The sequence below is a fragment of the Haliotis rubra genome, unplaced genomic scaffold (assembly GCF_003918875.1).
Source record: "Haliotis rubra isolate DU_JTF1 unplaced genomic scaffold, ASM391887v1 Scf535, whole genome shotgun sequence".
NCBI classification, from domain to species: Eukaryota; Metazoa; Mollusca; class Gastropoda; order Lepetellida; family Haliotidae; genus Haliotis; species Haliotis rubra.
In genome coordinates this window covers 269,209-294,481 of record NW_025767230.1, presented here as the reverse complement: position 1 = coordinate 294,481, position 25,273 = coordinate 269,209, and the positions used below count along the sequence as shown (strand labels likewise).

The window sequence follows — 25,273 nt, the reverse complement described above, 5'->3', positions numbered from 1 at the left end:
TTTGCAATATCTAGGTGCGTAATATGAAACGCAGGATGGATCAGAACTGAACGTCTAGGTGGGTAATATGAAAGGCAGGATGGATCAGAACTGAACGTCTAGGTGGGTAATAAGAAAGGCAGGATTGATCAGGAACTGAACGTCTAGGTGGGTAATGAAACTCAGGATGGATCAAGACAGAACATCTAGGTGGGTAATAAGAAACGCAGGATGGATCAGAACTGAACGTCTAGGTGGGGTAATATGGAAACGCAGGATGGATCAGGATGAACAGGACAGAACGTCTAGGTGGGTAATAAGAAAGGCAGGATGGATCAGGACAGAACATCTAGGTGGGTAATAAGAAAGGCAGGATGGATCAGAACTGAACGTCTAGGTGGGTAATAAGAAAGGCAGGATGGATCAAGACAGAACATCTAGGTGGGTTATAAGAAAGGCAGGATGGATCAGGACAGAACATCTAGGTGGGTAATAAGAAAGGCAGGATGGATCATGACAAAACGTCTAGGTTGGTAATAAGAAAGACAGGATGGATCAAGACAGAACATCTAGGTGGGTAATAAGAAAGGCAGGATGGATCAAGACAGAACGTCTAGGTGGGTAATAAGAAAGGCAGGATTGATCAGGACAGAACATCTAGGTGGGTAATAAGAAAGACAGGACGGATCAGGACACAACATCTAGGTGGGTAATAAGAAAGACAGGATGGAACAGGACAGAACGTCTAGGTGGGTAATAAGAAAGGCAGGATGGATCAAGACAGAACGTCTAGGTGGGTAATAAGAAAGGCAGGATTGATCAGGACAGAACATCTAGGTGGGTAATAAGAAAGGCAGGACGGATCAGGACACAACATCTAGGTGGGTAATAAGAAAGGCAGGATGGATCAGGACAGAACGTCTAGGTGGGTAATAAGAAAGACAGGACGGATCAGGACACAACATCTAGGTGGGTGATAAGAAAGACAGGATGGAACAGGACAGAACGTCTAGGTGGGTAACACGAAAGGCAGGATGGATCAAGACAGAACATCTAGGTGGGTAATAAGAAAGACAGGATGGATCAAGACAGAACGTCTAGGTGGGTAATAAGAAAGACAGGATGGATCAAGACAGAACGTCTAGGTAGGTAATAAGAAAGGCAGGATGGATCCTGACAAACGTCTAGGCGGGTAATAAGAAAGACAGGATGGATCAAGACAGAACGTCTAGGTGGGTAATAACAAAGGCAGGATGGATCAGGACAGAACGTCTAGGTGGGTAATAAGAAAGGCAGGATGGATCAGGACAGAACGTCTAGGGGGGTAATGAGAAAGGCAGGATGGAGCAGGACCGAACATCAAGGTGGGTAATAAGAAAGGCAGGATGGATCAGGACAAAACGTCCAGGCTGGTAATAAGAAAGGCAGGATGGATCAGGAGAAAACGTCTAGGTGGGTAATAAGAAAGGCAGAATGGATCAGGACAAAATGTCTAGGTGGGTAGTAAGAAAGGCAGGATGGATCAGGACACAACGTCTAGGTGGGTAATAAGAAAGGCAGGATGGATCAGGACAAAACGTCTAGGTGGGTAATAAGAAAGGCAGGATGGATCAGGACAGAACGTCTAGGTGGGTAATAAGAAAGGCAGGATGGATCAGGACAGAACGTCTAGGTGGGTAATAAGAAAGGCAGGATGGATCAGGACAGAACGTCTAGGTGGGTAATAAGAAAGGCAGGATGGATCAGGACAGAACGTCTAGGTGGGTAATAAGAAAGGCAGGATGGATCAGGACACAACGTCTAGGTGGGTAATAAGAAAGGTAGGATGCATGAGGACAAAACGTCTATGTGGGTAATAAGAAAGGCAGAATGGATAAGGACTGAACGTCTAGCTGGGTAATAAGAAAGGCAGGATGGATCAGGACACAACGTCTAGGTGGGTAATAAGAAAGGCAGGATGGATCAGGACAAAACGTCTATGTGGGTAATAAGAAAGGCAGAATGGATCAGGACAAAACGTCTAGGTGGGTAATAAAAAGGCAGAATGGATCAGGACAAAACGTCTAGGTGGGTAATAAGAAAGGCAGAATGGATCAGGACAAAACGTCTAGGTTGGTAATAAGAAAGGCAGAATGGATCAGTACAAAACGTCTAGGTGGGTAATAAGAAAGGCAGGATGGATCAGGACAAAACGTCTAGGTGGGTAATAAGAAAGGCAGGATGGATCAGGACAGAACGTCTAGGTGGGTAATGAGAAAGGCAGGATGGATCAGGACTGAACGTCTAGCTGGGTAATAAGAAAGGCAGGATAGATCAGGACAAAACGTGTAGGTTGGTAATATGAAAGGCAGAATGGATCAGGACAGAACGTCTAGGTGGGTAATAAGAAAGGCAGAATGGATGAGGACTAAACGTCAAGGTGGGTAATAAGAAAGGCAGAATGGATCAGGACACAACATCTAGGTGGGTTAAGAAAGGCAGAAAGGATCAGGACAAAACATCTAGGTGGGTAATAAGGAAGGCAGGATGGATCAGGACACAACATCTAGGTGGGTAATAAGAAAAGCAGGATGGATCAGGACTCAACAACTAGGGTGGTTACTGTCGGTTTATACTCACTGAAGAACCTATACAGAAGGCAGAAGAAGACGGTCCACAGCACGAAGCCAGTGTGCCACATGTGATTCTTCTTCCGGATCATCGCCAAGCCGAGGAAGAGGAAGATGATGATTTCATTGGTGGTGCTGATGAAGAAAAAGAACGCTTTAAGAGGATACAAGAGTGAGTAAGTGAGTTGCGGTTGACGCCGGTTTGGACAGTATTCCGCTTTTGAAAAGCCGGGTCAGTTCAATCTTGGAGGAAGCCTGAAGTGATACTGAACTCAGATGTTTATTTTACTTAAACCCAAGCATGATTCTGGTGCAGACAAACCTGGAAACATAATCGGGGTGAATCGGGATTCGAACCCACAATCACAGATTTCTGACTTTCAGTCAGACAGTGTTACTCTGTCGTTAACTCGCCTGGCATGACTGACTGACTGACCGAATTTGGTTTTACGCCGCTTTTAGCAATATTCCAGTAACATCACGGCGGGGGACACCAGAAATGGGCTTCACAAATTGTACCCCTGTGGGGATTCGAACCCGGGTCTTCGGCGTGACGAGCCAACGCTTTAACCACTAGGCTACCCCACCGCCGCCGCCTGGCATGAAGCTAACCTCGTTGATATATTTACTCTAGGAACTATTGAAATCCTATATCCGCCTCCGAGTCCGTTTAAAAAGTTTCTTTTGTGGTTTGTATCATATAAGACGACCATCGCGGATGTTGCAAGTCAAAGGTAAAATAAATGTGCTCTTAACCGTGAGAGCCATCTATATTTGTCAAAAGTACATCCTGTTATGTTTAAGGACATTTGCACGCACAGGCGTCTTTTTTCGTTTGACGTTGTACTTGACCGATTTGAATAATGGCTGCATGCACTTACATGCTTACTGTTTTTAACATGGGGTATATCCGGTTATGCAATACGGTGAGCTCTATTTTTCTGGAGCGTTTCATTAGAGGATTTAATATGCTTGGTTGCACGGTTGGTTTGTTGGTTAACGCTGCACTCAGCAAATATTCCAGCTATATGACGGCGGTCTGTAAATAATCGAATCTGGACCAGACAATCCAGTGATCAACATCATGATCATCGATCTACACAACTGGGATACGATAACATTTGTCAACCAAGTCAGCGAGTCTGACCACCCGATCCCGTTAGTTATCTCTTACGACAAGCATGGTTTGCTGAAGACCAATTCTAACCCGGATTCTACACAGGATGTATTATGCACCTTGTCGCATTGGTGAAATGGTGTTGCCGTTACAGATGGTTACCCCAGATCTTAATTGTTCCCAGTTTCAACGAGCGGTGAGTTGCCTAGTTAAAACGTTCGCTCATCACGCCGAGGGCGATGGGGTAGCCTAGTGGTTAAAGCGTTCGCTCGTAACGCCAAAGACCCGGGTTCGAATCCCCACATGGGTACATTGTGTGAAGCTCATTTCTGGTGTCCCCCGCCGTGATATTGCTGGAATATTGCTAAAAGCGGCGTAAAACAAAACTCACTCACTCACTCACTCACTCACTCATCACGCCGAAGACCCGAGTTCGATTCTCCACATGGGTACTGTGTGTGAAGGCCATTTCTGGTGTCCCGGGCCATGACTTTGCTGGGATACTACTAAAGGCGTGAAAGATATTTCACTCGCAGGTGTATCACTAACACCTTAACTTTATCTCAGGTTCCTGGCGTGCTCAAGGGACGCAACTCTGCATAGCGACATGTTTTCTCTGCACTGTCATACAGACAGTCACTGAGTTAGTACAGTTTTATGCCGCGTTTGGCAGTATTCCAGCAATATCACGATTGGGGACGAGCAGTGGGCCTCAGACAGAGAGTGCACGATGTCCTGCAGTGTTTATCGTGAATTCATTTTATCCATATTTATCTCCCCGAATCCGGTTGCCCGAATGCTGCAGACTTTATGTCCTTAAAGTTCCCAACCTGATGACCTTGGTGAAGTATTTGACGGTGGTCCTGGACTTGTCGCTGATGTTGTGGAAGGAGTACTGGACCTGGACGAGGCCGCAGCCGATGATGCTAATGATGCCGGAGAACTCAAACAGCTCCGCCAGGAGGAAGCCGAGGTACGCCATTGTGTACACGATAAGAGGCTGGGCGACTGAAACAGCATCAAGTGAGTGAGTGAGTGAGTGAGTGGTGGTGGTGGGTGAGTGTGAGTGAGTGAGTGAGCATATAATACCATGGGACACCGGGTGCTGCTGTTAAACACCCGAGACATGAGGCTGAGAAGGTAAGGAACTCGAACCAGGAAGTCTGTCAAGGATAAAAGACATGTGAGAACGTATAAGGCTCTCAGTGTGCGGCGTAAAACTCAACTCAAATGTAATGGATTATAACATTCCCAATCCGATTCAGTCAAATCGGATTGTCAAAATGAAAGATAGATACAAATGTTTATAATATCGCAAATGTGACCAATACCATTTCAAGTGGGATTCGGAGAAACAAACTTTGTTTAAGAAAGCAATTAGTAGAACCAAAACTACTTTTCACCAGCCCATTTCAACATCAGCAATGGTTATGTATATTTGTTAACGCGATACTCGGCAATATTCCAGCTATATAGCGGCGGTCTCTAAATGATCAAGTCTGGAACAGACAATCCAGTGATGAACAGCACGAGCACCGATCTACGCAATTGGGATACGATGACATGTGTCAACCAAGTCAGCGAGCATGACCACCTGAACTTGTTACTTGCCCCTTACAAGCGTGGGTTGCTGAAGTATTTCTAACCCGGATCTTTACAGGTACACATCGCTGAGACGATCGCAAGTGCCGTGCTCTGACACCTACTTGAGTAGCGCACAGACTGATTCGTATAAAGTTGCCTTAGATATTAATCGTGTTGTTGTTGCTTACTTTTAACGTGTCTGGTGTATTTCGTCAAGAGTGCAGTCACGATCCCTGCGAGAACACCAAGCGCTAGTCCACCGAAACACACCACAAAGAACTTCAGGATACCGAGTCCAATCTGTGGGGAGAACGTAAATGTCATGTTATGTATTTGTCCATTAAACATTTATTCGTTCTTACATTCAGAACAAATTGTGATGGCAAGAAGTGTATTTGTCTGTTAGTATGTATACCATATTAACTTAGTACATTACACCATTGGTGAATAAACAGTGCAATCACAACACAAAATCATCCATAAAAACCCTTTCTTCATGACCTGATTCAGCTGTAGTCTTACCTGTTTACCGTCCACACCTTGACCTGATGAAGTGAGTTCGTTGTATGTCTGCATGCCCTGATTCAACTGTAGTCTTACCTGTTCTCCGTCCACACCTTGACCTGATGAAGTGAGTTCGTTGTATGTCTGCATGTCCTGATTCAGCTGTAGTCTTACCTGTTTACCGTCCACACATTGACCTGATAAAGTGAGTTCGTTGTATGTCTGCATGACCTGATTCAACTGTAGTCTTACCTGTTCTCCGTCCACACCTTGACCTGATGAAGTGAGTTCGTTGTATGTCTGCATGTCCTGATTCAGCTGTAGTCTTACCTGTTTACCGTCCACACATTGACCTGATAAAGTGAGTTCGTTGTATGTCTGCATGACCTGATTCAGCTGTAGTCTTACCTGTTCACTGTCCACACCTTGACCTGATGAAGTGAGGTCGTTGTATGTCTGCATGACCTGATACAGCTGTAGTCTTACCTGTTCACCGTCCACACAGCTTGACCTGATGATGAAGTGAGTTCGTTGTATGTCTGCATGACCTGATACAGCTGTAGTCTTACCTGTTCACCGTCCACACCTTGACCTGATAAAGTGAGTTCGTTGTATGTCTGCATGACCTGATACAGCTGTAGTCTTACCTGTTCACCGTCCACACCTTGACCTGATAAAGTGAGTTCGTTGTATGTCTGCATGACCTGATTCAGCTGTAGTCTTACCTGTTCACCGTCCACACCTTGACCTGATGAAGTGAGTTCGTTGTATGTCTGCATGACCTGATTCAGCTGTAGTCTTACCTGTTCACCGTCCACACCTTGACCTGATGAAGAGAGTTCGTTGTATGTCTGCATGACCTGATTCAGCTGTAGTCTTACCTGTTCACCGTCCACACCTTGACCTGATAAAGCTAGTTCGTTGTATGTCTGCATGACCTGATACAGGACCACAGTCACGCCATCTACACACAACAGAAATTACACATTACTATTTCCTTTCCACTCAACCATTCCACTATATATGAATCCTGTAAGTTTGGGGACCAATCATAATTTATGGCTAGACCCAGGGTGATGATGATTTTAAGGGAGGGGTTGTCACCAATTTGTTCTGGGGAGGTGTGTGATGGTTAGGGGGGGGGGATATCAATGTAGTACACAGTCAATAAGAGGGGTCAGAAATTCGGTACGTATCAGTATAAATAACTGTGCATAAAAACTTATGGGGGGAGGTAATTGATCTTGTACATGACATGAATTTTTTAGGGGGGGGGGTCATTCACATTGTCCATGCTTAACACAATCATCATCAAACACCCCACCCCCATCCCTCAGCCATAAATTATGAATGATCCCTTAGGTTGATACATGGTACATCTTTAAAATATATTTAAAGGGAGTTACAGTAAGTAACATTTTAAGCGAGTAATATGCATCACCAGAAGGTTCGTGAAAACAAGTTTCCGGTGGTCACTTTTTTAAGTTGTATATTTATCATTTGTATTCACTCATTCGTGAAAATATTAAATCTGCCTACAGACAATAGATAAAACAAGGGGTAGAACAGAACCTTGACGTGGACTTACCGTTGAGCAGAGATTCTCCGAAAACCATGAAGTACAAAACATTGTTGACGCCTATTTCCTGGAACACAGCTAGAACCTGAAACACAAACAGTTTCATGTCTGTTTTAACACTTTAAATGAATTTAAGCGAGTATGGTTTTTACCGCAAATTTATTAATATTCCAGCAATGTCGCCGGAAAAGGGCTTTATACGCTGAACCCATATGGTGAGTGAGTGAGTGAGTGAGTGAGTGAGTGAGTGAGTTTAGTTTTACGCCACACTCAGCAATATTCCAGCTATATGGCAGCGGTCTGTAAATAATCGAGTCTGGACCAGACAATCCAGTGATCAACAGCATGAGCATCGATCTGCGCAATTGGGAACCGATGACATGTGTCAACCACGTCAGCGAGCCTGACCACCCGATCCTGTTAGTCGCCTCTTACGACAAGCATAGTCGCCTTTCGTGGCAAGCATGGGTTGCTGAAGACCTATTCTACCCCGGATCTTCACGGGTCGAACCCATATGAAGAATCGAAGCGAGTCTTCGGCTTGACGTTCGAACGCTTTAACCACTGGGCTACCACACCGCTCCAAACATGTTGTGAACCAGTATATGTCAGTAAAGCACATTATATGTCGTGGTGAAATTTTTTGTTTGATCATACACAAATATAAAAGAACACTTTGTTGAAAAATCATTAGTCAAAAACAAAATACGTAAGTTTGGAGATGATATAAAATCGAACTCTGGCATTTTCAATATGGCTACCGCTGACGCCATGTTTAATTGAGATGAGTTTTCTGAAAGCACGCAATCGCATGTGAGAAGGTGAGATATATCAAGTAACAGCAACTACGACCTACCGCCACAGGGTCGACAGCTACGATGAGTGCGGCAAAGATGAGGATCTGGATGAGTGTGAACTCGAAGGGGAAAACCCCCATTGCCCCGCTGATCGCTAGGCCGTACAGAGTGAGACCTACAGGCATAAACAGGGGTGCGATTCAGAGTGAGTGAATATTGTTTTGGCCGTTTTAACAAATCAGCTTTTGGGATACCATAAATATGTGTTCATGCCGGGAATCAAACCCAGGTCTTCGGCATTACATGGGAACGCCTTCATCACTGGGCTGCACTGCCGGTCCTACAATTCAGAGACCCTGACGATATGCAGGTAACAGGGCTTATATAATTATCCAGTGGCGGGATGAAAAACTACGCCCCTTTTTTCGGTAAGATTTTAAATATACCATTTGCGGTACCAGTAAAGTCCTTGTTCAGAATACGACTCCAAATGATCTCACTAGTGAGGCTATATGTTTTAAACAATATTTCAGCTATATGGCGGCGGTCTGTAAATAACCGCGTCTGGACCAGACAATCCAGTGACTGACATCACGATCATCGATATACCCTACTGGTGTATGGTGACATGTATCAACCAAGTCAGCAAGCCTGACCACCCGATCCGTTAGTCGCCTTTCTTACGACAAGCATGAGTTGCTAAAGACTAGTTCTAACCAGGATGTTCACGGAATCCTACATTACAAATATGTTGTATGGTAATGTTGCATCTCAGTCTGATGTATCGCCATGGTAACGGAAATTACAATTGTCTAAACAAGCATTAAAAGTAAAATCAACCCAAATATTATGGAAAGAAGATGCGTTGTGCGGCACGTTTTATACAATTACTCACCAAGCGTAAAGAAGATGCGTTGTGCGGCACGTTTTATACAATTACTCACCAAGCGTAAAGAAGATGCGTTGTGCGGCACGTTTTATACAATTACTCACCAAGCGTAAAGAAGCGTTGCGCGGCACGTTTTATACAATTACTCAAAGAAGATGCGTTGCGCGGCACGTTTTATTTTACGTTTATACAATTTCACCAAGCGTAAAGAAGATGCGTTGTCTGGCACGTTTTATACAATTACTCACCAAGCGTAAAGAAGATGCTTTGTCTGGCACGTTTATACAATTACTCACCAAGCGTAAAGAAGATGCGTTGTCTGGCACGTTTATACAATTACTCACCAAGCGTAAAGAAGATGCGTTGTCTGGCACGTTTATACAATTACTCACCAAGCGTAAAGAAGATGCGTTGTCTGGCACGTTTATACAATTACTCACCAAGCGTAAAGAAGATGCGTTGTCTGGCACGTTTATACAATTACTCACCAAGCGTAAAGAAGATGCGTTGTCTGGCACGTTTATACAATTACTCACCAAGCGTAAAGAAGATGCGTTGTCTGGCACGTTTATACAATTACTCACCAAGCGTAAAGAAGATGCGTTGTCTGGCACGTTTATACAATTACTCACCAAGCGTAAAGAAGATGCGTTGTCTGGCACGTTTATACAATTACTCACCAAGCGTAAAGAAGGCGCATATGGTTCCCTGAAACAAAAGTGGTGAGTGAGTCTCACGTCAGAATAATATCTGTGTCTTGTTATCAGTGACCAGTACCGTAACATAACCCTCGCTGGATTCCATAAAACCCTTTGTCATTTTTTGTGATCAACAATAACAGTTCGAGTCAAGCTCAGCAACCATCATAGTTTTATGTCATTTGATCAGATTTTCCTGAAGAAGAACTCACAATGACGGCAAACAGGAGGACAGATCCGATGTTGTCAGCAAACGTCCTGTCGTGGAGGCTGAAGGATGATTCTAGGATGATCCTGAAATACATAATTATTGAAAATACTGACGATCCTTAACAGTACAATGTGTAAGTTTTCTTACTGGTCTGTTGTGTGCTGTGCTCAACTGGATTGAGTATTGAGTCTGTGGTAGGCTGTATTTGTCTGTAGTGTGTTGTATTATCATACTATTATGTAGTATTCTCTGTCGTGTGTTTTAGTGAGCTGCAGTGTGCGATACTTTACGTGGTGAGATGTTTGGGTTGTTTGGTGTGGTCGACCGTATTGGTCTTAGTGTATGTGCGATACTTTACGTGGTGAGATGTTTGGATTGTTTGGTGTGGTCGACCGTATTGGTCTTAGTGTATGTGCGATACTTTACGTGGTGAGATGTTTGGGTTGTTTGGTGTGGTTGACCGTATTGGTCTTAGTGTATGTGCGATACTTTACGTGGTGAGATGTTTGGGTTGTTTAATACTTTACGTGGTGAGATGTTTGGGTTGTTTGGGTGGTCGACCGTATTGGTCTCAGTGTATGTGCGATACTTTACGTGGTGAGAGGTTTGGGTTGTTTGGTGTGGTCGACCGTATTGGTCTTAGTGTATGTGCGATACTTTACGTGGTGAGATGTTTGGGTTGTTTGGTGTGGTCGACCGTATTGGTCTTAGTGTATGTGCGATACTTTACGTGGTGAGATGTTTGGGTTGTTTGGTGTGGTCGACCGTATTGGTCTTAGTGTATGTGCGATAATTTTACGTGGTGAGATGTTTGGGTTGTTTGGTGTGGTCGACCGTATTGGTCTTAGATATACTTTTATATACTTTCCAAACTTCTTTTCAGCACAATTTATCGTATTATATTAAGTAATGCTCTTATATAACATAGGCGGACCCCTTTTGTCCTGAAGGTGTATTAAATGACCATTGAAACTTTCGTGATATTAAAACGATTTAATATCCTATTGTGCAATATGCTTTTTGATATTTTCATACGTTTTAATGTTCAGTGAATTTCTTGATCTGGATTGACAATGAAATTGATATACTGCCTATCTGAGGTGCTGTTGCCTATTATGAGGGAATGGCAGCTATAATCTATGACTGCATCATTGTCATTGAGGAAGTTTTCACCTAGTAGGACTGGCTTTGGTAATGAGGGCAGGACATAGAAGTTTTGTGAAAATTCCTGATCTTCAATGACAAAATGTAACACAACTGAACCCAACACTGTCTCATTAGCTAGTTATAGCTGGATGACAGTTTTTATAAATAGAGATTATTACACGAGCAAGTGTGCCATACGAGAGAGCGAGGGCAATACACAGTTTCGTATAAGTCGTGTGGCACACTTGCGAGTGTAGTAATTTCTTTATTATCTATTTTATTCATGAACATTTGTGCAGTAAAATACGGTAAGCAAGTGTTACTGCCCTGTTCATTGACGTCACGTTCAATTGTTTTAGTGACGTCACAGACGACGAAATAGAGAAACAATGGTTGCTAGGCAAAAGTGATATGTGCACATATGATATATATGACACTGGTTATGTTTCACCATATGGATAATAAAATGTTTTAAATGCCTTGATTATACCTTTTGTAACTGTTATGTGACACTTTAATAAAAACCGCCTCCGTGGTGTAGTGGTTAGAGCGTCCGCCCGGAGAGCGGAAGGTCGCGGGTTCGATCCCCGACCGCGTCATACCAAAAGACGTTCAAATATGGTACTTGTTGGTCCCTGCCTGGCGCTCGGCATTAATGGGTACAACAAGGACTGGTCGGCTCGGAGTCTGTATAATGTGTCTGAGGGGGGCATTCATGCTTCACTGCGGCATGGTATCTCAGTGGGCTAGCACTATAAAACCAGCTTCAGTCTGGGCTAGTACAAGCAGTCGCACATACACATGAACACGCGTGCACGTCGTCATATGAGCGAGGTATTCTGGAGCACGACGATAAACCCAATTTCACCTCACCTCACTTTAATTAAATACTTCTGTCTGTCTGTATTGGTTTGTACTGAGCTGTATTGTGCTGTACTATACAACATTGTACGTATTCAGCTGTAATCTGCAGTGTTACTTGGCAGTATACAGTAGCGTGAGCACCAGTGAGTGAGTGAGTAACAATTTATCGTCGCCACGGCATTATTTCAGCCATATAGCGACGAGTGACCAGTAGTGAACTGTGAGGAACTTTTGAGATCAGTTTTGAGCTGTAAGGTGCTTATTCAGATCTGTTGTGCTTAAGTGTGCCGTAATGTTGTGTATAGGGCATGTAATATAAGTCTCGCTACTTTCGGTACTAAGCTGGTCCCCGGCTCCCTTTGCGCGCGCCAACTTGCGATATGCCCAGCTTACTTCCGGTACCAGATTTCCGGTGTCAAGCGAAAATTCAAGAACCAGTTCTGGTTCCAAATTGCGCGACCGCCAAACAAATATGACTTTACTAGAAGGGACTATGTGAAGTTGTGTGACTTGTGAGCAATGGTAGTAAGTGTCTGTGACTGTGACTGTGACTGTGACACAGGTTTTGCTCCGCTTTTAGCAATATTCCAGCAATATAACGGCGGAGGACACCGAAAATGAGCTTCACATATTGTACCATTTTCGAGAATCGGACCCGGGTCTTCGGCGTGCTGAGAGAACGCATTAACCACTAGGCTATCCCATCAACATGCGTTATTTCGGGACGCGTTTGTCTAAAGTGAAATGTATTCTCGATATGTATGTGCTGTCCTCGGTTGTAATGAAGCAAGCCTTACCGGAGGTACTGCACTACTAAAGAAATCCCGTAAAGTCGCATACCACACCTGTTATCACAATTTACCAGTTAAATCCAGGTTATTTTATTGATCACCTAGTCTTACAAGTACAAACCTATCGCCTACCTCCAGGGTGACAGTATAACGCAGTACCGACGGAGAAAGAATTACTCGCGGAGGAAGGTACTCACGGAGGAAGAAGGCGCTTACGGGAAAGACGATACTCACGGAGGAAGAAGATGCTAATGGATGAACAAGATACTCACGGAAGATGAAGGTACTTACGGAGGAAGGTACTCACGGAGGAAGAAGGTACTTACGGAGGAAGAAGGTACTCACGGAGGAAGATACTCGCGGAGGAAGAACTCATGGAGGAAGGTACTCACGGAGGAAGAAGGTACTTACGGAGGAAGATACTCGCGGAGGAAGAAGGTACTCATGGAGGAAGGTACTCACGGAGGAAGAAGGCGCTTACGGGAAAGACGATACTCACGGAGGAAGAAGATGCTAATGGATGAACAAGATATTCACGGAAGATGAAGATACTCACGGAGGAAGGTACTCACGGACGAAGAAGGTACTTACGGAGGAAGATACTCGCGGAGGAAGAAGGTACTCATGGAGGAAGGTACTCACGGAGGAAGAAGGTACTTACGGAGGAAGAAGATACTGAAAAAAATCATGGGGGGAGAAGAACTCTGGCATGTAGGCAGCAGCTCCGGAATATCTGAAAGAAATTGGCATGAAATAAATGATATTAATCCAAACGTCAGTGGACAAATATGTCATATTTATGCATGCAATCTTTAAAACACGTTCTGGTATCGAATCGCAGTTGTATGCACTTGTAACCGCCAGGCTCAATAGTGGGGAAACGTATACAAGACGATCACAAGGGGCTATTGAGCAGCCATTGCACGATTTCGTTGAAACTCACAAGCCCTTGCCCCTGAAACCGACAGGCACTTTAGAGGCACATAGACCCTGTATTGTGTTAATGGATTAACTGGAGGCCAACACCACTATCTACTTCTGTATCCTATCTATAATGATATTTGAAAATCCAAATGGTAACAGATACATTAATGAAGTGACTGTAACAATGCTACTAGAAATATATGTACATATTCCATGCTAGGAATATAGGAAATGTAACAATGAATACACAAGGCCATTTAGCAAGTGGTCAAATGTAACATATGTTATATTTGGGATTACACTTTCTTAAAGAAGCGATTCTAGTACCTTTGGTGGGTTTATTCTCACCCGGGATTTGAATCCACACCCTCAGAGTCAGGCACCTAACCCGCTCAGGTGAGGTGAGGTGAAATTGGGTTTAACGTCGTGCTTGAGAATATTTCGCTCATATGACGACGTGCATGCGTGTGTATGTGTATGTGCGGCTGCTTGTACTAGCCCAGACTTAAGCTGGTTTTATAGTGCTAGCCCATTGAGATACCATGCCGCAGTGAAGCATGAATACCCCACTCAGACACATTATACTGACTCCGAGCCGACCAGTCCTTGTTGTACCCATTAATGCCGAGCGCCATCTAACCCGCTCAGCCAGTGGAAGCGGCGTTGGCTGAGCGGGTTAGGCTGCCGACTTTGTGTGTTGGTGCCTGACTCTGAGGGTGTTGGTTCCAATCCCGGATGGGACTCAACCCACCAAAGGTACTAGAATCTGTACTTTACTAAGAAAGTGTAATCCTAAATATAACATTTGTTACAGATGTAAAAATTTAATGAATTTGTAACCCATCAGATCATATACTATAGGCCAATGGACTCATCAGTATCATTAATAAAAAATGATTGGCGATTGGTTAGACTGACATTTTAGCAATCATTAAACTTCGAATGTTGTTAGAACATTGCACTTACGATATATTAATGCTGTTATATACAGTTAACAACATGTCTGTATAATGTGTCTGAGTGGGGTATTTCTTCATGGAGAGATGTTTTGGTGTAAGTATTCAAACGTATGGTGCATTTCACTTCCTGTACACTCGGACAATAAACTGCTAAAACCGTCTTGATCACGTGACAATCTGCCTGATGTAACTGATCAAATTGTTTTCTTTTACTTCGCCATCACATCAAAGGATATACCTCATTTCTGTTACGTACGGAAAAACCTGTCTTCAGATAGGCCTTATAAAGTTAATGACTTCTCCAAAGCTTTCCACACTCTGAAGGTTATGTGAATTCATCAAGTGTATCCTTAATGCAATTTTAATGCACAGTATCTGCATTGTACCTGTAATCGCTATATACTGTAACTATACACCACTGTGAGCAAAGTTAATGGAGGATTATTATATCAGAGAATGGATCCAGCGTGTTTTGCTCCAACGAGCCTTCTCAAGTCAGATAGATAGATATATAGATAGATTGATACACACATTGACAGACAGATAGATACATAGACAGACAGATAGATAGATAGATAGATAGATAGATAGATAGATAGATAGATAGATAGATAGATAGATAGATAGATAGATAGATAGATAGATAGATAGATAGATAGATAGATACACCCTACCCTCCCTGCAATGCTAAAGCTCTAGATTTCTCAGATTCTAATCTCCGATCTCCCAGGGGCTCCTTTCAATTTAAATGGGTTTATCTATCAGAATCAAAATTATATATGAAAAACGGAATGTGCCGACTGACCCCGAGTGATCACGAGTACTGAAAACATCGACACTGACACTGTATTCGCGAGAGGGGGTTAGGTTTATGTTCCAATTGAATCTATGCCACCTATCTCCGCTTGGATAACCCCGCCCAAGCTTACACAATATCCTTACACAGTCGGAATGCGGCTGTCTGCGTGGAAAATCCCCAGGGTGAGGATGGATGTTTTTCTTCTTCTGCGAAATTCGATATATTCTAAAAACGTTTGTGACACACGCTTTTTGTGTGGAAATAATAGACACAGATTAACCTGTCTCTGGAGTCCAGGGTACGATTAGTCATGCGCTAAGTTTGAAGGTAATGCAATCGTAATGTTCATTCCGATCAAGTGTTAATTATGCATATGACCTTGAGTTTGGCTCGAGTGACATGAAAGGTCACCTAATTCCTGAAGACAAACAATGTTGGCATCAAAGCAGATCCTACCACAGGCAGTAACAAGTTATTAATTCTAATGAAAACTAAGAAAACCTTGAAGGTTCCGTATTTGGGAATGGGGACGACTGACTGACTGACTGAGTTTGGTTTTACGCTGCTTTTAGCAATATTCTAGCAATATATATTTTTAGCAATGTGTGAAGCCCATTTCTGGTGTCCCCCGCCGTGATGTTGATGGAATATTGCTAAAAGCGGCGTAAAACCAAACTCAGTCAGTCAGTGAGTCAGTCGTAAGCATGCTCAAGGCGCAAACACATTATTACTCCGGATAACTCAAGCTGCCTGTTAGGCGCTAGAAGGTTAACAGTCATATGACATATCCCCTCGGGTACCCATTTTCTGCAGGGTGAACAAAGGCAATTTTGAACAAACTCACTTGCCTAAGGTGAGGCTACATGTGTCACATGTGCTTCTTTGTGGGGCAGGGCTGAAGTCTTACAAACTCTCAAGAGCCAAGCTGCCAGACACGGTCACGTATCCAAGGATTCTCCGCAACCGACGTTGCTTAACTTCAACTGATTTGTGACCTGAGCTCCATGCACAGGACCACACGCCACCACATTGGAATGAACAGAGCAGCACGGTATACTCACTCAATAATGGCCCCGAAGATCAGACCCAGGATGATCAGCAGGCTGAAACACGAAAAGGATTTGTGTGTCCTGTGACTGTGTATGTTTGAGGAATGACGTAAACGATCATTAACCAATGTGACTGACTGAGTTTGGTTTTACGCCGCTTTTAGCAATATTCCAGCAACATCACGGCGGGGACACCAGAAATGGGCTTCACACAATGTACCCATGTGGGGATTCGAACCCGGGTCTTCAGCGTGACGAGCCAACGCTTTAACCACTAGGTTACCCCACCGCCCCCTAACCAATGTGATGTAGAGTAGTGGGTGTGATTTGGGTTTGACGCCGCTTTGATTGGTATACAAAACATACCACGGCGAGTCAGCTTAGTTTTGGAGGAGTGAGTTAGAATTATCCGTCACATTGGCAATGTTTCAGTGAGTGAGGCTTTTTTCAGCAATATTCCAGCAGTATCACGGCGAGGGACACCAGAAATGGGCTTCACACATTGTACCCATGTGGGGAATCGAACCCGGGTCTTCGGCGTCACGAGCGAACGCATTAACCACTAGACTACCCCATCGCCCCAGTGTTTCAGTCACATCGTGAATACTGATCTAGGAATAAAGTGGAGCAGGTCTTTGATTAAACCCATATGGGGCGGACAAATCTAGAAACATACTAGTAATCAAGGCGAATCGGGTCAACCAAAACTACGGTGGATCCCGATGAGGGACATAATATCCACAATGGATGAGGGGGCATATGTTAGATGCACCGGTTGCGGCAAGGCCAAATTTAACAAATATAATATAATATTTATGCTCACCATGACTCTGGAATCTTCGATGAGAGAAAATGAGCGTGGTGAAAAGCTGCAACAAGATATTTATTGTTAGGCGATATCAAACGGAAACATGCATGGTGAAAAACTGCAACAAGATATTTATTGTTAGGCGATATCAAACGGAAACGTGCATGGTGAAAAACTGCAACAAGATATTTATTGTTAGGCGATATCAAACGGAAACGTGCATGGTGAAAAGCTGCAACAAGATATTTATTGTTAGGCGATATCAAACGGAAACGTGCATGGTGAAAAACTGCAACAAGATATTTATTGTTAGGCGATATCAAACGGAAACGTGCATGGTGAAAAACTGCAACAAGATATTTATTGTTAGGCGATATCAAACGGAAACGTGCATGGTGAAAAGCTGCAACAAGATATTTATTGTTAGGCGATATCAAACGGAAACGTGCATGGTGAAAAACTGCAACAAGATATTTATTGTTAGGCGATATCAAACGGAAACGTGCATGGTGAAAAACTGCAACAAGATATTTATTGTTAGGCGATATCAAACGGAAACGTGCATGGTGAAAAGCTGCAACAAGATATTTATTGTTAGGCGATATCAAACGGAAACGTGCATGGTGAAAAGCTGCAACAAGATATTTAATGTTGGTGAAATGTGCAAAACTGCAACAAGATATTTATTGTTAGGCGATATCAAACGGAAACATGCATGGTGAAAAACTGCAACAAGATATTTAATGTTAGGCGATATCAAACGGAAATGTGCATGGTGAAAAACTGCAACAAGATATTTATTGTTAGGCGATATCAAACGGAAACGTGCATGGTGAAAAACTGCAACAAGATATTTATTGTTAGGCGATATCAAACGGAAACGTGCATGGTGAAAAACTGCAACAAGATATTTATTGTTAGGCGATATCAAACGGAAACGTGCATGGTGAAAAACTGCAACAAGATATTTAATGTTAGGCGATATCAAACGGAAACATGCATGGTGAAAAACTGCAACAAGATATTTAATGTTAGGCGATATCAAACGGAAACGTGCATGGTGAAAAACTGCAACAAGATATTTATTGTTAGGCGATATCAAACGGAAACGTGCATGGTGAAAAACTGCAACAAGCGATATCAAACGGAAACGTGCATGGTGAAAAGCTGCAACAAGATATTTAATTGTTCAGGCGAAACGTGCATGGTGAAAAACTGCAACAAGATATTTATTGTTAGGCGATATCAAACGGAAACGTGCATGGTGAAAACTGAAAATCTGCAACATCCATGATGGATCGAGATGTCGAGATGGCGACTTGCTTGACAGCGTATCAACGTACCCCGCATTGTCTGGCCCAGACTCGATTATTTACAGGTATGTGCGTGCGTGCGTGAGTGCTTCAATGTATTTGATCGCGCATTTGATTGTTGTTTAATGCTGCATTCAGAAACGTTTTGCCAATAATCAAACCAGTGATTGATATTGCGAACAACGATCTTCACATCTGAATGACAATGGTGCCCTCTGAACCAGTTGAGTCACAGAGCCATGGGATCCTGGGTCCCGATCCAAAAACGTTCATAGGGCTACGACAGTCGTAAGTCTATGATAAACTATAGAGTTGCGACAGGTCGTAAAGTTACGAACACCATTCTAACACGATATCCCCATGGAAACGGAAAGTAACAGATTAAAAATATATACCGAATATATGTAAAATACCTTTAAATTAGGTTCTAATATACTATAAAATGATATGCTTACAAAACAGTACGAAACATACAGAAATAACAAACCGGTGAAAGTACTAATGTACCACGGGGCGGTGGGGTAGCCTAGTTGTTAAAGCGTTCGCTTGCCGAAGACCCGAGTTCGAGTCCCCACATGGGTACAATGTGTAAATCCCATTTCGGGTGTTCCCCGCCCTGATATTGGTGGAATATTGGTAAAAGCGTCGTAAAACTAAACTCCAATGTAATTCGAAAAGCCATTATAGGCCACACAATGGTGAGTGAGTGAGTTTAGTTTCACGCCTATTCCAGCAGCATCACGACTAGGGACACCAGAAACGGACTTCACACATTGTACCCATGTGGGGAATTGAACCCCGGTCTTCAGCGCGATGGGCGCACGCTTTAGCCGCAAGGCTACCCCACCGTCCCGCCACAGAATAAAACGAATTGTAATTGCAGTTTATCATGAATATACAACTAATAATGATAATCACACTCACCAACTTTACTAATGGCTGCCAATATGACCACGATGGTATATATCAGGGGTTCTCTCACATTATCAAACAGGACACCGGCGATTTCAATGCCGTGGTGTCCACGGTGTCCGGCCTTGTCATGATGGCCGTCGGTGATGTTGCGGTGCCCATGTGTGACGTTCAACTCCGATGAGTCCACGCTTGACGTTGATGTGGCAAATATCGAGCAGTAGAATACGCACAAAGACAACGTTGATGCAAACGCCATGTTCAAATCTGTGACAGCCAGCTATCAACAACCTTCCTTTCCAGATTGACTTACAGGACCATTGATGCTGGGGAACTAACCTTGAAAACATATTAAAATATCTGTTTTTATTATGTAAAATCTACATGTCCGCCGTGGTTGGGATACCTTTGTAAATATACTCATGCCAATAATGGTTGTCACCCCCTTCCAATTTTTTTTATTGGAGTGGGGGTGTGGGATGTGGGTGGGGGTGTGTGGGGTTTGGGTGGGGAGGGGGGTGACAACCATTATTGGTATGAGTATATAACCATATAACATCGTGTGGAAATACTCTCCAATATTTTACACAGATGCATTTTTAGCGATTCTCGATGTCGATTAGTCGCCCATTGAAGACCTAATATGTCACAGTGCTTCAATGTGAAACAAATATATGACGTCAACCATTGTTCATGACGTCACAGTTTTGATTACATGACGACATCTGAACTGTAGACTCCTGGGGTGAAGCCCCCGACCACACACACATCTCCCCGACACACAACACACACACAACACACACACACACACCCGCACTTTCCCACCTATCACCCTTCCTTTACTTTCTCTCTTAAAATATCAATGACTAACACACAGACTCATCTGCCATTAAGGTTTATCCATCCCTCGAGGATGTATGTGGTGAATCCTTCGCCAATAGCTTTAGAATAGACTAATTTCAAGCGGTAAATAATGTAACTCTATCAAGCTACTGACTGAAGAACATAGTCAATATGGCCTGTTATCCCCATGATTTGTCGGGGAGCCAATTATGCTATTACCCAAGAAAAGGTAACACACGTTCAAGTGTCTCAAAAATGTTTTAAGCATGTTTTGGGACTTGCTTTACTTGATCTGAACACAAAAACTGCTCTACAGAGCGCAAAAATAAGAGGGATATAAAAGGTTCACGAATTCATTAAGAGAGATCATCTGAATACATATTGAACACCATAGCTGTTTATACATCACATGGCTCAAGACATGCAATGACAATCGGAAACGTCTATAGATCAACCAGTTTCAGTTCAGCTGAACCAGTACATGTAAAGAGAGAACCAGTCTATGTAAAGGGGGAACCAGTCTACGTACATAAACGCCATTAGCCTACCTGACGCATTCCCTGAAAGTTTCACAGACAGAAATGTAAGCTTCGGGAATATACGTATTGAGTAATAACCAGAGGCGCGCTCATATTGAAAAAAAAAAACAATTTGGAGGTGTACAATGTATTTTTCCAATGAGCATAGACTATATCATTTGTCAAGGAACAAACACACATGTATGTCACAGACTAAATATATTGCCACATTACCTTTGACGTTGTAATGCATTAATGGTTGTATACACCGATAATGTTGTACTGGAATGAACCACACGAAAACACATTTCTTAACGTTAAGCATTTTGCATGTATCTGTATAAGACACGAAACAGCATACGGTATCTCTTAAATGCACTAAATAATCATAATATTCGTAATACAATTATTGCTGTGTATTATGTATTACTACATGGAGATGAGATAACATGGCATGTATAAGTATACTACTCTAGTTGACGGTATTCAAGATAATTCATGGTATTCAATACAGCATTGCTGAATCATATTCAGCGAAAGTAATAAACTAGATTTTATATGTATGAATTCTAGCGTGCAGCAACAGTTCGTTTTGTTCATCACGTAATTTAAAATTGTTGTTAGTAATCAAATAAAAGTTAAATATAATTTGATAGGTTTGTACTTAATGCCAAAAATCGAAATGAAATCAAATATGAAATAAACTGAAACATAATATTTCGAAACCACGACGAATTATATATAATTACAAATCTCATTACTAATGATGATGATAAGTCTAAATTTATACGTACAAAAATGCTGCAACATATTTTACTAACCGGGACAATACGAATTCCTCACTTCCAAGCCACTCTGATCCTGGGGAGACAAAGACGATGGGGTCTTAAGAAAACCCAACATACATTGGCAGGGGGGTCTGGACCTGGGAGATGAGAAGACTAGAAAGGGTATATTACCCTACCGAGCCTATCACAGTAGATTACGTTAAAGGGCTATGTCAGCTGATCTGAATGTAGCCATATACTTTGTCAAATGAACTGTATTTAATATATTCAGGTGAGCGGAATTGCGAGTTTATATATCCAATTACCTGAATTTCAAGACTGACTAGTTCAGTGATTCATGACATGTGCCGTTCTGACTTCAGGCGTTTGAAGACGTCTTTCTCGCGAAGAGTTTATTCAGGTTGTTCAAGTTTATTCGTGTTTGTTCAAATTCTCTGCGAGCATGTAGTTAAGGCATTATCTACCAGGAGTAAGACTAGGGCTGGCTGGAAGGAGTGTAGATTGGTGTGACCTTCTTCCACATGTCATTCTGCTCCGCCTGTTAAAGGAACCCTTCCGCCTGTGGTCGGCAAGGTAGCTGTATGAAAAAGCAAATGTTCGTATACATATAGATTTTAATCTCAGTATAACGACAGAATAGGACTGAAATGGGGTAAAATGGAATATGGCGATATTGTACCAACGTATCTGTATTTGTGAATGTGTGTGATGGAACCGACTATTGCCTTTTGTTACTGTGCTAGCTCTTCAAGGTGAGTGAGTGAGTAAGTATGGTTGCACACCGCTTTTAGCAATATTCCTGCAATACCAGGGCGGGGGACACCAGAAATGGGCTTCGCATATTGTATTCATGTGGGGAGTCACACCCGGGTCTTCAGCGTGACGAGCTTTAACCACTACGCTACCCCACCGCCCCTAAAGCAGGATGAGATCATGGTGTACCATTTTCTCCAAAAACAATTAAACAGCATTCGTGAGACACATAGTGTCCTCCCGCCTGACCATTAACACCTGTGAAAAGTAACAGTCTCACTTGTCAAATATATATAACTGGATGGCGAAGGTTGACAGAAATATGAACACTCCACCGTACCTTACCTGATGTACTAATTAGGTTATTTAGAAATCAAGACAGTCTGTTGACTGTAATTCTGGAATCATCAGATTCGAGAGGTTTCTGTGATTTATACCATGCATTTGAAACATAATGTTTCTATAGGTAAGCGTAGTGATCTGTTCTCAGTTGGCAGCCTGGGTCCCATGGTATACAGCGCCAGCGCAGTGTAACTCCCATACTTTAACCAGACTGGTAGCGCCGATCGTTTGAGGAATCTGATCTGTAGGTTTAGTTGCACGTTCAGACTGGCCACTGTCTTCCTGGCTCAGAATCGGCTTGAACAATAGCAAAGCGTCGTTGTAAGTGTTTATTTCAGGTTTATCGTCGCTTCGGACAACTGATACGATTAGTCAAGTCAGAAAGTCAGACTGAACAATCCAATTCATTCGTCTCTCACGTCACACAATACAGCGCTGAGGACATATTTATGTTTGAGCCAACCCAAGGTGGCGCAATCAAATATGGCGACCGAATGTGAATAAAGCTCAACCACTGATCCGTCACGATCTCTCGTCACGTCACGATTCAGTGGGACATGTAATCGGATCTGGTCTAACTGAATCACATTCAGCATGATTATTTTGTTGAAGGGGACTTTGAAAATAACTGCTTGCCTGTTGGCTTGATGCTAGCTGTGTCTGGCTGGGACCTGACCTCATGCATACAACGACCGTACACTGTGACCATCCTGATTAGTACACGTTAACACGTCTTGCTGATTAGTACACGTTAACACGTCTTGCTGATGAGTACACGTTAACACGTCTTGGTGAGTAGTACACGTTAACACGTCTTGGTGAGTAGTACACGTTAACACGTCTTGGTGATTAGTACACGTTAACACGTCTTGGTGATTAGTACACGTTAACACGTCTTGCTGATTAGTACACGTTAACACGTCTTGCTGATTAGTACACGTTAACACGTCTAGCTGATTAGTACACGTTAACACGTCTTGCTGATTAGTACACGTTAACACGTCTTGGTGATTAGTACACGTTAACACGTCTTGCTGACGTTAACACGTCTTTGTAGTACACGTTAACACGTCTTGGTGTACACGTTAACACGTCTTGCTGATTAGTACACGTTAACACGTCTTGGTGAGTAGTACACGTTAACACGTCTTGGTGAGTAGTACACGTTAACACGTCTTGCTGATGAGTAGTACACGTTAACACGTCTTGCTGATTAGTACACGTTAACACGTCTTGCTGATTAGTACACGTTAACACGTCTTGCTGATTAGTACACGTTAACACAGTCTTGCTGATTAGTACACGTTAACACGTCTTGCTGATTAGTACACGTTAACACGTCTTGCTGATTAGTACACGTTAACACGTCTTGCTGATTAGTACACGTTAACACAGTCTTGCTAATTAGTACATGTTAACACAGTGTTGCTGATTAGTACACGTTAACACGTCTTGCTGATTAGTACACGTTAAAACGTCTTGCTGATAAGTACACGCTAACACGTCTAGCTGATTAGTACACGTTAACACAGTCTAGCTGATTAGTACACGTTAACACGTCTTGCTGATTAGTACACGTTAACACAGTCCAGCTGATTAGTACACGTTAACACGTCTTGCTGATTAGTACACGTTAACACAGTGTTGCGCTACGGTTGCTTTGTCAGGGATCCATTAAGGAAGTTGATGCAACTTACAAGGGTGACACGAAAACCAAGTTGTACCAAACAAATCACTTTCTGACATAAATGCCAATGTACAAACATGGGGCGATCTGCTGCCAGTGTTAATGACACGTTGCTGTAAAGCATTATGTAAAATGATCACACAATTTTAAGTACCTACAGTTTGATGCTATTAAGTCTGCCTAAGCATGGCATATCGATCGTAACACAGGGGTTAGGGGAATGGTATGAGAATCAATGGTATTGAGTGACTGTTCAAACATGTTTTGGGTTAGTCAGAGGTATTTTCATATTGTGTTCTTTGTGTATGTAGACAGAAATATTCAGGTGCATGTTTCAAGAACAGGTTGCAATTGTGCAGGTTTGTATACATGTACCTAAATCGAGCCCTGATTTGTTTAATGACCCTGAACGAAAGGTTTGGTTTGGTTTGTAGTTTAACGCCGCACTCAGCAACATTTCAGGTATATTGCGGCGGTCTGTAAATAATCAAGTCTGGACCAGACAATCCAGTGACCAATATCATGACCATCGACCTACGCAATTGGGATACGATGACATGTGTCAACCAAGTCAGCGAGCCTGATCACCCGATCCCGTTACTCGCCTCTTACGACAAGCATGGGTTGCTGAAGATAAATTCTAACCCGAATCTTCACGGGTCCTGAACGGCAGGGAACTATAGAACTGGTCTAGAACTGTTCAAAACTACAAGAGATATGTCTTAAGTTATAGTTTTATAATAGTAATGGACGGATATGGAATACATTATAACCGGTAGTGAAATTTGCTGAATTAAGTCAATATGAGTT

At 42.8% G+C, this 25,273-nt stretch overlaps 1 protein-coding gene across 8 annotated transcripts in view; it reads right to left on the bottom strand.

The window, feature by feature from the left end:
- The window catches only part of LOC124253200 (sodium/hydrogen exchanger 1-like), a 67,634-nt gene that overhangs the window by 19,144 nt on the left and 23,217 nt on the right, over positions 1-25,273 (bottom strand). For 2 of the 8 annotated variants that reach the window (XM_046686922.1, XM_046686927.1), the window contains exons 2-15: positions 21,987-22,258; positions 21,715-21,834; positions 19,545-19,871; positions 17,323-17,368; positions 16,512-16,553; positions 13,430-13,501; positions 9,969-10,050; positions 9,739-9,766; positions 8,229-8,344; positions 7,382-7,457; positions 6,675-6,757; positions 5,478-5,589; positions 4,536-4,713; positions 2,599-2,723 (exon numbers count right to left, since the gene is read on the bottom strand). In XM_046686922.1, the coding sequence (XP_046542878.1) occupies positions 2,599-2,723; positions 4,536-4,713; positions 5,478-5,589; positions 6,675-6,757; positions 7,382-7,457; positions 8,229-8,344; positions 9,739-9,766; positions 9,969-10,050; positions 13,430-13,501; positions 16,512-16,553; positions 17,323-17,368; positions 19,545-19,791 (1,207 nt within the window). In that variant the 5' untranslated portion in view covers positions 19,792-19,871; positions 21,715-21,834; positions 21,987-22,258. The remainder of the gene's footprint in view (positions 1-2,598; positions 2,724-4,535; positions 4,714-5,477; positions 5,590-6,674; positions 6,758-7,381; positions 7,458-8,228; positions 8,345-9,738; positions 9,767-9,968; positions 10,051-13,429; positions 13,502-16,511; positions 16,554-17,322; positions 17,369-19,544; positions 19,872-21,714; positions 21,835-21,986; positions 22,259-25,273) is intronic. The other 6 variants (XM_046686923.1, XM_046686924.1, XM_046686925.1 and 3 more) reach the window with 6 other exon arrangements.